At 47.7% G+C, this 13,879-nt stretch overlaps 1 protein-coding gene across 4 annotated transcripts; it reads right to left on the minus strand.

Moving 5' to 3' along the window:
• Positions 1 to 5,564: 5,564 nt before the first annotated feature.
• On the minus strand, positions 5,565 to 12,775 carry LOC123364165 (perilipin-3-like). Of its 4 annotated transcripts, none has more exons than XM_045006054.1 (8): positions 12,500 to 12,556; positions 12,024 to 12,100; positions 10,174 to 10,369; positions 9,270 to 9,352; positions 8,638 to 8,887; positions 7,905 to 8,092; positions 6,714 to 6,842; positions 5,565 to 6,619 (listed from the first exon to the last, which is right to left on the minus strand). In XM_045006054.1, exons 2-8 carry the CDS (start codon positions 12,081 to 12,083, stop codon positions 6,269 to 6,271), a joined length of 1,257 nt encoding a protein of 418 aa, XP_044861989.1. In that variant the 5' UTR covers positions 12,084 to 12,100; positions 12,500 to 12,556; the 3' UTR covers positions 5,565 to 6,268. The 4 variants fall into 4 exon arrangements, with proteins under 4 accessions (XP_044861989.1, XP_044861999.1, XP_044861980.1 ...); XM_045006064.1 differs by lacking the exon at positions 12,500 to 12,556 and adding an exon at positions 12,231 to 12,255; XM_045006045.1 differs by lacking the exon at positions 12,500 to 12,556 and adding an exon at positions 12,682 to 12,775 and having other exon boundaries at positions 5,566 to 6,619.
• Between the last annotated feature and the right edge of the window lie 1,104 nt (positions 12,776 to 13,879).

The following is a 13,879-nucleotide window of genomic DNA, read 5'->3' on the forward strand; positions in this document are numbered from 1 at the left end:
CCTTTTGATGGGACGCCCGAGGACGGCACATCACTCTCCCCCTCGGATCCTCCCCGTTTGTTCTCCAACCGCCTCTCCTATTTTCGTTCGGCGTGGTCCCGAATAACATCGGACAGCTGGGTTCTTCAGACAGTCCAGTCGGGATACCGTCTACAATTTGTTTCGCCCCCTCCTTCCCACCCACCCTCCCTGTCCCTCTTCAGGGACCCCTCTCACGAGCAAGTCCTTTTACAAGAGGTACAGACTCTACTGAGCGTGGGTGCCATAGAGGCAGTGCCTCCAGACAGGCGGGGCAGGGGATTCTATTCCCGTTATTTTCTCATCCCCAAGGCGAAAGGAGGGCTGCGTCCTATCCTGGACCTTCGAGAGCTGAACAAATACCTGCTCAAGCCCAAGTTTCGCATGGTCACCCTAGGGACCATCATTCCCTCTCTGGATCCGGGAGACTGGTTTGCCGCCCTTGACATGAAGGACGCTTACTTCCATGTCGCAATTTATCCCCCTCACCGGCGTTACCTTCGCTTTCTCGTCAACAACGACCACTACCAGTTCGCCATGTTACCTTTCGGACTTGCCACGGCACCACGGGTATTTACAAAGTGCATGGCAGTGGTAGCGGCGGCCCTCCGTCGTCGTCAGATGCATGTCTACCCCTATCTGGACGACTGGCTGCTTCGGGGGCAGTCACAAGGGCTGGTGCAGCGCCAGGTAGCGGAAATCCTGTCCCTCTTTCAACACCTCGGGCTGCTTGTCAACGCCGAGAAGTCTACCTTGCTTCCGGCACAGCGGGTGGAGTTCATTGGCGCGGTTCTCGACTCCTCTGCGGGCCGCGCCTGCCTGCCGCAGTCTCGACACCTGACAATGGTCTCCCTCATCCGGGAGCTCGTCAACTTTCCGACCACGACGGTGCGGTCGTGCCTCCGCCTCCTGGGTCACATGGCATCGTGTACTTATGTCACCGCGTACGCGCGGCTCCACCTCCGTCCGTTCCAGTCGTGGCTGGCGTCGGTGTACCGCCCGCATCGCGACCACATCGACATGGTGGTCACGGTCACCAGGACGACCCTCGAGTCCCTTCGTTGGTGGCTCGATCCGGAGATCGTCTGCGCCGGAGTGCCGTTCCACCTGCCTCGTCCGTCCGCGACACTGACCACGGACGCCTCGGCACTCGGTTGGGGGGCTCACCTGGGTGGCCTTCACACTCAAGGCCGCTGGTCGCCCCAGGAGCTCGCTCTCCACATCAATGTCCGCGAGCTCCGAGCGATCCGCTTTGCATGTCACACCTTTCGGACCAACCTGCAAGGCCGCTGTGTGACAGTGTTCACGGACAACACAGCGGCAATGTTCTACGTGAACAAGCAGGGCGGAGCCCGCTCGTCCCCCCTCTGCAAGGAGGCGATCCTCTTGTGGGACTTCTGCGTGACCCACTCCATTCACCTGGAAGCGTCCTTTCTTCCGGGAGTGCAGAACACGCTGGCCGACCACCTCAGCAGGTCGTTTCTCTCCCACGAGTGGTCCCTCCGTCCCGACGTTGCACACACGATTTTCCAGAGGTGGGGGTTTCCCCGGGTCGACCTCTTCGCCTCCAAGGCGAACAGGAAGTGTCTCCAGTTCTGCTCGTTCCGGGGGCACTCGCCGGGCTCTCTGTCAGACGCTTTCCTCTATCCGTGGCAGACTCACCTCCTCTATGCCTTCCCTCCGTTTCCACTCGTGCACAGAGTGCTCCAGAAGCTTCGGAGGGATCGAGCCACCATGATACTCGTGGCTCCAGCCTGGCCGCGGCAGCATTGGTACACCCTGCTGCTCGAGCTCTCCATTCGGGAGCCCATCGCCCTCCCATTGTGGCCGGACCTCATCACGCAGGACTTCGGCAGACTCCGCCATCCGAACCTGCAGTCCCTCCATCTTACAGCTTGGTACCTGCGTGGTTGACCCACGCAGAGAGGGACTGTTCGGCGGCAGTACAGCAAGTCCTGCTAGAGAGCAGAAAGCCTTCCACCCGCACCACCTACATGGCGAAATGGAAGAGGTTCGCGCTCTGGTGTGACCAGCAGGGGCTCAACCCTTTCGTGGTACCTGTCACTACCATCCTAGACTACCTATGGTACCTCAAGGAGCAGGGTCTGGCGGTTTCCTCCTTGAGAGTCCACCTCGCCTCGGTGTCCGCCTTTCGTCCGTCGGTGGAGGGTCGGACCATCTTTTCCGATCCGATGGTCTCCCGCTTCCTGAAGGGCCTCGACCGCTTATACCCGCCAGTGCGCCGCCCAGCACCGACCTGGGACTTGGACACATGAGTCTGGCCAGGACGAGGTTCACCATTCGAGCCTATGGCCACGTGTTCTCTCCTCTACCTCTCCTATAAGACGGCCTTCCTGGTTGCCATAACATCGGCACGGAGAGTCTCGGAGCTCCGAGCGTTGACGGTGGGCCCCCCCTACACCGTCTTTCACGCGGATAAGGTGCAGCTTCGTCCTCACCCGGCCTTCCTACCAAAGGTGGTCTCGGCCTTCCACCTTAATCAGGACATCTTTCTCCCGGTCTTCTGCCCGAAGCCCCATGCTTCGCCCCGGGAACAACAGCTCCACACCCTCGACGTCCGTAGGGCGCTGGCGTTCTACATCGACCGGACAAGGTCCTTTCGGCGTTCCACCCAGCTCTTCATCGCAGTCGCTGATCGCATGAAAGGCGAGCCGGTCTCTACCCAGCGCATTTCCTCCTGGGTGACTCAATGCATCAGGTCATGCTATGAGCTGGCTCACGTGACACCATGCCGACTCACCGCTCATTCTACGAGAGCGCACGCATCGTCCGCCGCCTTCCTGAGCCATGTCCCCATCCAGGACATCTGCAGAGCGGCTACCTGGTCTTCGGTCCACACCTTCGCCTCCCATTATGCGTTGGTACAGCAGTCTAGAGACGACGCAGCCTTCGGCTCTGCGGTATTGCACTCCGCCACGTCTCACTCCGACCCCACCGCCTAAGGTAAGGCTTGGGAATCACCTAACTGGAATGCATTGGAGCAATCACTCGAAGAAGAAAAGACGGTTACTCACCTGTAGTAACTGGTGTTCTTCGAGATGTGTTGCTCCAATCCATTCCAGACCCGCCCTCCTTCCCCACTGTCGGAGTAGCCGGCAAGAAGGAACTGAGGAGCGGACGGGCCGGCTGGGGTATATATTTAGCGCCATAGCGGCGCCACTCCAGGGGGCGCCAGCCGGCCCGCCGGAGTTGCTAGGGAAAAAAGTTCCGGAGAAGCCGTGCACGCACGGCGCGCACACCTAACTGGAATGGATTGGAGCAACACATCTCGAAGAACACCAGTTACTACAGGTGAGTAACCGTCTTTTATAGTCCTGAAAAATGCAACTTTATGCAAAATGATGTTAAATGAATCCAATTTCCCCACAAGAATTAATGTAAATTGGGGTCGGGGGTTAGGTTCCACAGAATTTTTTTGCCAGACAAAAGACATTGTTTAAAACTTATACTGTATATGTATATAAACAGTTTAATATTGTAAACAGCAATGAAAGATTGTGAAGCTTGGTTGAGGTGGTGAAGTCAGAGGGTGGGATATTTCCCAGGGAATGCCTTGCTGCTAAATGATGAACTAGCACTCAGCTGAGCCCTCAGGGTTAATACGCAGTTTGTTAATGTAGCCTCATACTCTATAAGGCAGCATGGACTGAGGCAGGAGGGAGTAAACACAATAGATGCTGGGCAGTAGCTGCAAACACTTCACTGCAAAAACTGAACATGATGAGCCCACACTATCCAGCTGGAGCACACCACTCCCTCTTCCTGATGCACATGCACAGCTGCTGACTTTCCCAAGTGCTGGGGAGTAGGTGCATGAGAGAGAGAGGTGTGTGTTGCCCCTTTAAGTACACTAACCCTACTTCAAGTATGCTGCCTTTTTAAGCAGATCATCCAGTTCAGAAAGGAAGCAACAGCTTCCAGCAAGCTCCCTCCTTTCTGTCCCCCTCCTCTGCTTTGTGGAGAGAGGGTATAGAGTAGGGGGACATTTGGATATCAGCACTCCTCCTCCCACAAGCAGGAAGCTCGTGGTAGCAGCTTCGAGGCAGAGGGCAGAGCAGGAGCAGCATGGGGAGGGACAGCTGAACTGCTGCTGAGCCACATACCTTACAAGGAATTTAGGGGAGCTGATGGGGAGGGGGCTGCTTGCCCCCCTTGGTTCTAATCCCCACAAGGAGGGGCTGCTCTTCCAGAGAATCCTGCAAGCAGCGGACAAAACAGGCAGCTGCCAAATGATATTGTAAGGGAGCATTGCACAACTTTAAACAAGCTTGTTCCCTAATAGGAACACAACAAAACAATGTTAACTAGGACCACATTAAGTGAGGCATTACTGTACAGGACTAGGAGGTAGGCTGCTTGACTCTAACAGACTTATCTTTACCAAGTGACTTTCTGCACTGCAATTTCCTTATCTGTAAAAAGGAGAAAAATAGTGACCTGTGCAGAAGGCTCTTTGTATTTTGTAAGATACTTGTGCAGGTGGTGGTCTAGAAATGCAAAGTTATCATCCAATTGCATTTCATCCCCTGTGAACAGAAAGCATTGGCCTGAGAGGCAAAACAAGCAAAATAGTTATGTTACGGTATCACATAACTACAACATGACCCCTGCAGATTCTAGATCCTATTTTCCCAATCTTTTTCCAGTAAAGGGTACAGGAAACATGTTTTGAAACATATCATAGCTGTAATTAAAAAGCTGCTTCAGTTAGTGCATGGTCTACTATTCATACTGAAGTTCCCAAAAGCAGGAGACATAGTGGGACTCATGCTTTGGGAGATCTTTAGACCAGGAGCAGGCACTATGGAGCGGACAGGAGTAAGAGAACATTAGTTCAAAGAATAGTAAATAGATGCAGGACTCATTACACAAGCTAGAAGTTTGTGCACAAGGTTAACCAGCATGTATACTGTTATAATTTTCACATTTTATGCAAGGTAGTAGAGCCACACATGCTTTGAATTTATTTTAAGCCCTCGTTTATGAGTCCAGAAGCTCTTCCTGCAGTGCTATTTGGAGATTTTCAAGTTAACTATTTTTGATGTTGAGGCTAAAGGCACCTTCTGGTCTGACACTTGATACAGACATTAGAGGGAAATAATGTTTATCTAACCCTCAAAAGAAGTTTAGGGCCCTCAAGCCCCAGGGATGAGGATCTTTACTGGTCCCAACTAAACTAAAAAGAATTCTGGGATACTATGTGGAGACACCATCTTCCTTAAGATCCCAATGAAAGATGTGAGTAAAGGAAGGATAGGTGGCTGTTGGTATGGTCTCCTACCTTTTCTTAATGATATCAGGTTGCCAAGGGTGGTTGTTGGTTCTCCAGCACTAGAAATTTTTAAAGAGATGCTCATTCACCTACAGCTGTTGGACTTCCTGGAATGGATTCCTGTGATATACAGGAGATAACACTAGAAAGGACTACTGTTACTACAGTCTAAAAATAGCTAAAAGTTAAAGCAATTCAAGAACAAGCTAGAAGACAGGTTTGTATGCAATGTGTTTATTTTACAAGAGACCAAAGTTCTCTACTACAGCAATTTGAGGAGAAGTGACAAGGGAATATGAGTGAGCCAGTTACCAAAACAAGTGTATAGGTAGTCACCAGTACACTAGCCTGTGGGGTATGGTTACAGTCATCTGAGTAACAGCACACACACTGCCTTTCTAGTGCATGTGTATGTCAATGGACTTGTTCAGCAATCCACATGAGACACCTAGAGCTGAAGGTGTATTTAGTACCATTTCTCACTGCTTTAAGAAGGAAGTCTTAGAGGTCTAGCAAGAACTTCTCCAAGTTGAGTTCCTGGAATGTAGTATGCAGCTTATGTATTGTTTTACATTCATATGTCACCCTCACTTCTGGTGACATCATTGATTTTTGCTTTCTAAATAGCAATCATTGTTTTTATCTTAGCTCAGCCCCAGGTAGCATGCAGCCCATGCAAGATGGGCGATTGAGTTCTACCCTATGCTATCCAGGGGAGAAAGTGCCTCTCCGGTATTGTGGTGAAGAACATTTGAGCCAGGAGCTGCAAGCAGCTTCATTTCCTACAATGAAAAAACAATTCAATCTAATGTCAGGAAGTGGCTGCACAAAGGTTTAGGCTTTCAGACCTTATTTGTTAATCACTCTAAAAGTGTTAAGGAAAATTTGGTCCTTTACAAGTGAGCTGCAGTAAGTTTGACAGAGCTGATTATGGAAGCCACTTAGTCTTTCCCACCCTCATTCAGATGGTTCCATGGCTTCTTCTGGTATTTTACCAGACAGCATGAAGGGTCCCACTAGCCAGGACAGAGGAGTGTTGTGCACTATGTACTCTAGCAGCTCATCCATGTAGCCCTGGGCTTTGGTGACCTGTTTGCGGCTCTGGGTCAGGATTCTGCTGGAGAGGTCTTGAAAAGAGTGGACTGTGGAGAACAAAGCCTGGAGCTCTTTTGTGCTGTGGCGAACCTGCTGCACCTTATCCTGGATGTTGGAGGGGAAGCCTTGGATGCTTGACATTAGGGTCAAGCAGGTTACCTGCAGCTGCTGTATAATGCTCTGAAACATTGTCAGAGCATGAGACTCCAGTTGCTGAAAGGAAACAAGTGATTAGTGAGGTAGAAGATGACTCTTGAGATAGGCAGAAATGCCACAGCCCAAAGCTGGATCTTGGCTACTTAGATACCTCAGCTTGTATCAAGTCTGTGTCCTCACTCCCTCCTGTCTGCCTCTTGCTCCAGTCCAGCCACATTTGGTGGAGCTTCTCTTGGCCATCTTGAAGCTTCTGATCCACTCCTTGCTTCACATATTCAATCTGGAGGAGCAAGGAGAAAAAGGAGTCTTACCACAACACTTCTGTAGCACCTTTTATACACCACAAGCATTTTTGAGCATCTATGAGATGCTGGGGCTTCCTCCATACCGGTGATGACTGGACTATATTTCAGTATGTTTGGCAAATATGCCAAAAAGACATACACAGACAGTGCTCCAGAGCCAAGAGGAAATTATCTTCCCCTCCCCCTGCACTGAGTCGCTCACTTGCAACACATGCTTTCTTCAGAGATCTCCCTTCCAGAGACTGAGTTGGCCAGGTGTTGCTTAGCTTGTGAAGTTTGATGGAACCAAGGTATTTTGGCAGTTGGAGTTGGCTGCTTGCCTAGACCAGAGGTGGGAAAACTATGGCCCACATTCGGCCTATGGGACCCTCCTGCCGGGACCCTGAGCTCCTGACCTGGGAGGCTAGCCCCCAGCCCCTCCCCTGCTGCCTCAGCTCACTGTGCCACCAGTGCAATGCTCTGGGCTGTGAGCTCTTGCTGGGCAGCACAGCTACAGAGCCACGGTCTGAGCTGGTGCTCTGTGCTGCACAGTGGCATGGCTGGCTGTCCTGGTGCTCCAGGCATCATGGTAAGGGGGCAGGGAGGGTGTGGATGGATAGAGGCCATGGGAGTTCAGGGTGGGGGTCAGGAGTGGGGATAGTGTCAGGGTGGTCAGAGGGTGGGGAACAGAGGGGTTGAATGGGGGCAGGGGTTCTGGGGTGCAGTCAGGAATGAGAGGGGGTTGGATAGGGAAGCAGGGGTTCTCAGTGGCAGTGAGGGAGAAGGGGTCCTGGTCACACCTGGCTGTTTGGGGAGGCATAGCCTCCCCTAACTGGCCCACCATACAATTTCAGAAACCCGATGTGGCCCTCAGGCCAGAAAGTTTGCCTGGCCTAGACCCAAGTTAGAGACTAACTTAGGAAGCAGCTAGTTCCAGTGGAACCTGGGTAGTCAGGGAGAACAGGAGAGCCTAGACACCTTGTAGAGAAGACACTTTGGTCTCAGTCTGTTCAGCCCAAATCAGCTCCAGAATAGAATGCTGCAGAGAAAGTGCCTACCAGATCAATGGTTTGATGAAGCTGGGAGAGAGTCTCTTGGATACTCTGCCTGGTATTTTTAATCTTGGCTAGAGAATGCTGGTAGGCACGGTGGCGGAGTTTGCTTGACAGGGAGCCTAAGCGCACAAAGTAACTTTGAGGCTGGAGAGGAGCCACTCCATCCTCCTTTATAGATGTTGCAAGTTCAGCTGAAGGAAATAAATGGGGTTTGACAAAAACAAAAAGGAAACAAACCACACATTATGCCATCCTCCCTTTTGCCATCCTGCTAGACTATAGCTACGTTCAATATTTTGTTGGATTCATTATGTCAGGAAGTTGCTAGATATGTCACAAGCAATAGCAACCGTAGCTATTCCTTATTTGGAAATTGCCTTTTCAGACACATTTGATAGCTGCACTAAGAAGAGTTAGAAGTATCCAAATACCTTTAACTCATTCCCCTTTGTCACTCCCTACCCCAAGAGCCCAATACATCTCATTGTCTGGCTAGATAAGCCTCAGGATACAAGTGACATTCTAACCAGTAGCCTGTGAACTGTGCAGCACTGTTCAGCTACCTTTGATGGTACAGGAAAAGCAGATGTCTAAATGAAGGACCAGGTGGGTGAATGCAAGACAGATGGAGCATAACATTTGGCTCCAGCTTTGCATGTCATAAGGTGAAAAGGGCTTTCTTGAAAATAAAAGAACCAAGACCTCTAATGAAAGGAACCAGTATCTCAGTTCTGACCTAGTTCCTCATCTGTTATGGGGAGATATTGATCTAACAGCTCCTCCGATTTCTCCAGCACTGCTTCCACACCACTCACAGCCATCTGGCCCATTCTTGAGCCCATGACTGTGTTCACACTTTGGGTCATAACTGACTTGGTGGACTCCACGCTCTCTTGCACAGCATCTCTGGTCACATCTACTAAGCTGGAGAATCTGCTGGCAGCTTCCACTTTGGATAGCACCAGCTCCTTAGTGTCTGAAGCAGCCTACGAAGGCGACAGCAGAAGACATTTGGTAATTATTCTTCATGTATTGTTTATACAATTCTCTGCTTGAGATCCAGAGGTCTTCCCCCCCCGCCCATGCCCTTTCCTCAAATTCTACATAGCGTTCCCTAAAGAAGAAGAACCATGATACCACCATCTAGTTGAGCACTATTTACTAGGCTTTAGCCACCCTCCTATTTTAGCCTCATTCTACATAGGAACGGAGATTTGTTGCCTGAGTAGCTCCTTTACATGACTCAACCACTTTCCTGAACCAGAGCCTGTTCATGAGGCTGCCTCCAGAGCTCTGGACTGGTCCAGTTCTTACCCACTGGGTTTATGTGACTACCACCTTCTCTAGAGAAAAGCAGAATAAGTTTACCTTATCTGCTGTAATTTGAAGACTTGGCAGCTTTTCTTCCAGTGTGTCCAGTCCCTTAATAGCATATTCATTTGCTGCTGCAACTATAGAGAAAGGCAAGTTTAGTCCCCTACAAGTCAAACTCAGTTCGATCAACTAAAGGGTAAGGTCACTGCTATATGACAAATTCAGACAGATCTTCTCCAAGGGTAGTAAGCTACTGAAGAAAATGTACGTAGGATTATGATGGAGACTCCATTCCTGGGAATTTAAATCAAGATTGGATTTTTTTTCCTAAGACATATGCTTTAGTTCAGCCTTAGCTATTGGCCTTTATTTCAGGGAAATCCTGCATTTTTATGGCCTGTGCCACAGCAGTCCTTTCTAGCAACTAAATCCACCCCTGCTTGAACCTTGATATTTAGAGGGACCTGACTTTCAGGTATTCAGCACTTCTGAAAAAAAAAAAATGAGCCCCTTAAATCGAAGCATGAGCACCCAGGAGTCACACCTGATTCCTTAGTTCTAAAAGGCCATTGGAATTTAACAGGTGTCAATCAAGATGATTGATTACTTTATGGGGGTAATCTATGGATTGGATTAGTCAAGTTGTCTGTGCACCAGAGACTGAAGACAGTCTTGCAGTCACTGAAGTTATTTGGCAAGGACTTCTCTGCCTGTGAGAAAATGACCAAGTCTCAAAATGTGCAGGAACCTTAAATGAAAAAGGTAGGTGCTCAGCAAGGTAGGGTCTCTGGACTGTAGTTCTATCAAGGAGTAAGGAAAGCAAGCATAAGTGCAAGATACAGGCCTTCAAAAAGAAACACAAGACATGGGACTGTGAGCCATTGCACTCTATGTCTGCACTTGGGATGGAGACACTTATGTTCATTCATAAAACCACCTGCAAGCCCAGCTTACTCACTCTGTGGTTCAAATGAAGTCAGAATTGGCTGTGCCCTGCTGGCTGCAGCCTCACTAATGGTCTTCACTCCTTTCTCTGCCACATCACACAAGGACTTTAGGTAGGGGTGGCTCTCCTTGGTGGAGGTGTAGGCAGTTGCAGCCATGTCATAGGCAGAGCTGACCAAGGGCAGACTGGCCACCCGCCTCAAGAGATTCTGCAGGCAAGAAAGTGAGAGAAATTTGTGAAAGCCATTGTACTGGAAAGCCTACAGAGGCAGGAAAGTCAGTTAGTATTTCCTAGTCATGAACCTTTCCTCCCACACTAATTCAAAGGCTCTCAAGTTCTCAACAGTCTGAAGGGTTACAGAGTCAAATGGTCCTCTAATTACTATGGGATGCTGTATTAACTAGCTGAAAGCTCCAAGTGTCTCTTACTCGCCTCCTCTTTGAGAGGAGACCTATTATTGCAACTGAAGAGCTATTAGTTATCTGGAAGGTTTATTCAGATTTAGAGATCAGTTCCCAGAGTAGCTTTCAGCTAGGTCAAGCTTGGCATGTTTTAAGAAAGTTTCATTAGTGCTGAAGAAAGCCAATCACACTGTCTCCTTCATACAATGGGAAACAGTCACCATGAATATTCAGCTCTGCAGTCACTTGACTCCAGAACATAGGAAAGACCATTGGTTTGATCCAGTATGGCCAAATCTACCCCAGTATATGGTCTTCTAATCATGGCCAATGCTAGATGCTTCAGGAAGGAATCAAGTGATCCATCCCCTGGTGTTTACTCCCAGTTTCTGGCAGTCAGGCTAGAGATACCCACAGCATGAGGTTGCATCCCCTGGCCATGTTGGCTAATAGCCAGTAATGGACCTCTCCCCATGAAATTATTATACTTATGGCCTTCACAACATCCCATAGCAATGAGTTCCACAGGTTTACTGTGTGTTGTGTGAAGTAGTTCCTTTTCTTTTAAGCCTGCTGCCTATTAGTTTAACTGGGTAAGCCCTGGTTCTTGGGTCATGTTTACTCTTTCACAACACTTCCCTATTCACTTTCTCTATACCATTTGTGATTTTATAGATCTCCTCTTAGTAATCTCCTTTCTAAAATAAGCCACCCCAGTCTTTTTAATCTTGCCTCATATGGAACAGCTTCCATATCCCTAATCATTTTTGGTGCCTCTCTCTGTACTTTTTTTCAATTCTAATACATCCTCTTTTGATATGGGGCAACCAGAACTGTGTGTGGTAGTATTATAGATTTATATAGGGGCATGATTTTTTCCTGTCTTATTACCTACCCATTTCCTAATGATTCCCAACATACCGGTAGTTAGCTTTTTAAACTGCTATTGCACACTGAGCAGATGTTTTCGGAGAACTATCCACAATGACTTCAAGAAGTTTCTTTTGTGAAAACAGCTAATTTAGATTCTATCACTTTGTGTGGTTGGGATTATGTTTTCTCAATGTGCATTAACTTGCATTTATCAACATTGATCATCATCTGCCATTTTGTTGCCTAGTCACACACTTTTCTGAGATCCCTTAATTCTTTTCAGTCAGCTTTGGACTTCACTATTTGTAACTTAATGTAATTGAATGGGACTCAGTCGCCTCACTTCCTACCTGTACTTTGCCAGCTTCCATCCTCATCTCCTTACTAGGAGATAAAGGGGATTTTCTAATAGATCCTCTCCTAGGGGATGGCTCTGTCCAAATCATGTACTCCTCTGCACCCGATAGCTTTCCCAACCCCCACACTTAGTTTAAAAACACCACTACAACTTTTTTCCATTTAGTAGAATAGCTTTTAGACAGTGATAGGGGAGAGTCAGTATATCACCCTCTTAATACATGTATCTACCTGTTGCTCCTGTTCCTGGTTCTCTAGGGAAGAATCATTTATTTGCTTCTCAGAAGACATAGTGGAGTCAGAGACAGCTGAAAGGCAAGAGAGGTGGAGCAGTTACAGGTCAAGAGCACAAACTCATTTGACTAACATTGTAGCTTAACAACATTCACATCAATCATAGCTTAAGACCTACAAATATCTAGTTTTACTAATTTGTACCTCTGAGAAATAGTCTGTAAATTACATCTCATATGATGTAGGATTAAGAGAATCTCTGAGCAGTCACATTTGAAAGGAGTTCTATCTTACATACCAGGCAGGAAAGAAAAGAAAAAAAACAAAAAAAAACCCCAAAGCTACCAGCTATAGATCACAGTAAAGAAGCCCCAACTTGATACCTCCTCTCCCCACCCCTATCAGGAGAGAAGTAAGAAAAAAAAAACCCAAAAAACCCCACAAACCAGAAATACAAACCCCATCACTCATACATTTTAAAAAGTAGCATTTTATGCAAATTACTATATGTTTGAAACTAATAAATGCATAAAGAAAACAATCAAAGTGTTTTTATTTACTAGCATCTCAGCTACAGTAATTATTTACCTAGCCTGATCAGCTGTACTTGATATTCCAGTAAGTATGCACATCAACCTACTCATCTTTTATGTACCTGTGGTGATGTCTTTGGGGAAGAAGGTGGTCAGGAGCTGAAGACAGACAGCTCAGCAAACCCGTGAGAAAGAAGTACTCTCTGGTGTGACCAATGAGGATAGAATGCATGTGGGACAACATGCAGTCGTTCTTGGGAAAGTGAATAATTGAACACATATGATTACAATTGACTCCTTTGGTTAATTTCTTAGTAGTTCAAGATGAACTCTCCTGTGAGCAGTTTGGTCCAGATCTACAGAGGTATTTAGGCACTTAATACCCATTGCTTTCAATCAAAGTTAGGAGTCTAAATAACTTTAAGGAGTTAGGCCTTACTGCTCCGTGCAAGTGTTTCTGATTAACGTAGAGCAGGCAGTGAGATAGCCAATCTGCATGGACTCACTTTGGGTAGTTTAAAAGCTACAAGTGTATTATTGTGGATTTTTTAACTTATTTGCTATAGGGTAATATTATAAGTAGTATAAATGAGAATCAGAAATCTGGGTCCTGAGTAACTTTCCCTTCCCATCATCTTACTGCCTAATGAGCAGCAGGGTTGGGAGAATCTTTGCCTGTAACTCATCCTAAAATATAGCTTGCTACCAGAAACCATCTCATGGTATAACTTGTCATTTTTTATTAGTTATTGCATAATTGGGTAGGACAGCACAGGGCAGGAGAGACATGGACAGAACAAAAGAGCTAGAGGTTCTTTAGTTTGTTCTTCGTCCATGTAGCAACTTCTTTTCTCTTCATTGTCCACCTTTATTATTATTTGTATTATCGTAGTGCCTGGGAACCCCTGTCATGGACCAAGACCCCACTGCGCTAGGTGCTGTACAAGCAGAAAACAAAAGACAGTCCCTGCCCCAAGGGGCTAATAATCAAAGTAAAAGACAAGAGACAACTGATGGAGATGGACAGATGGGGGAGTACAGGAAACAATATTATATTTGTCAGCATGATAAGCTGTGGTCTCAGCAGAGCTAAGCAATGTTAAGTTTTTTGTAGACCCGCACCTTTTGAAATTCAGCTAGCCCAGGGCAAATCTCTCCGCTACAGGAAGAGGTCCCTGATGTGCACTGATCTGTCCATGTTGCCTCCAAAGGAATGGGGACACTTTCCTGCAAATGGTGCTCCCTGTAGGATGATATCCTTACATATCCTTGGTCATTGTGTATCAGTACCCAGATTTCTATGCCTAAGCCTGTTTCCTT

This window comes from Mauremys mutica, chromosome 1 (genome assembly GCF_020497125.1).
Source record: "Mauremys mutica isolate MM-2020 ecotype Southern chromosome 1, ASM2049712v1, whole genome shotgun sequence".
Taxonomy (NCBI): domain Eukaryota; kingdom Metazoa; phylum Chordata; order Testudines; family Geoemydidae; genus Mauremys; species Mauremys mutica.

Coding starts and splice junctions, on each gene's coding strand:
- LOC123364165 (XM_045006054.1), bottom strand. CDS start 12,083: ATGTCTTCTGAGAAGCAAATAAATGATTCTTCCCTAGAGAACCAGGAA. Junction 10,370..12,023: donor ACCAGGAACAGGAGCAACAG/GTAGATACATGT, acceptor TCTTGCCTGCAG/AATCTCTTGAGGCGGGTGGC. Junction 6,843..7,904: donor TTCATCAAACCATTGATCTG/GTAGGCACTTTC, acceptor TTGCTCCTCCAG/ATTGAATATGTGAAGCAAGG.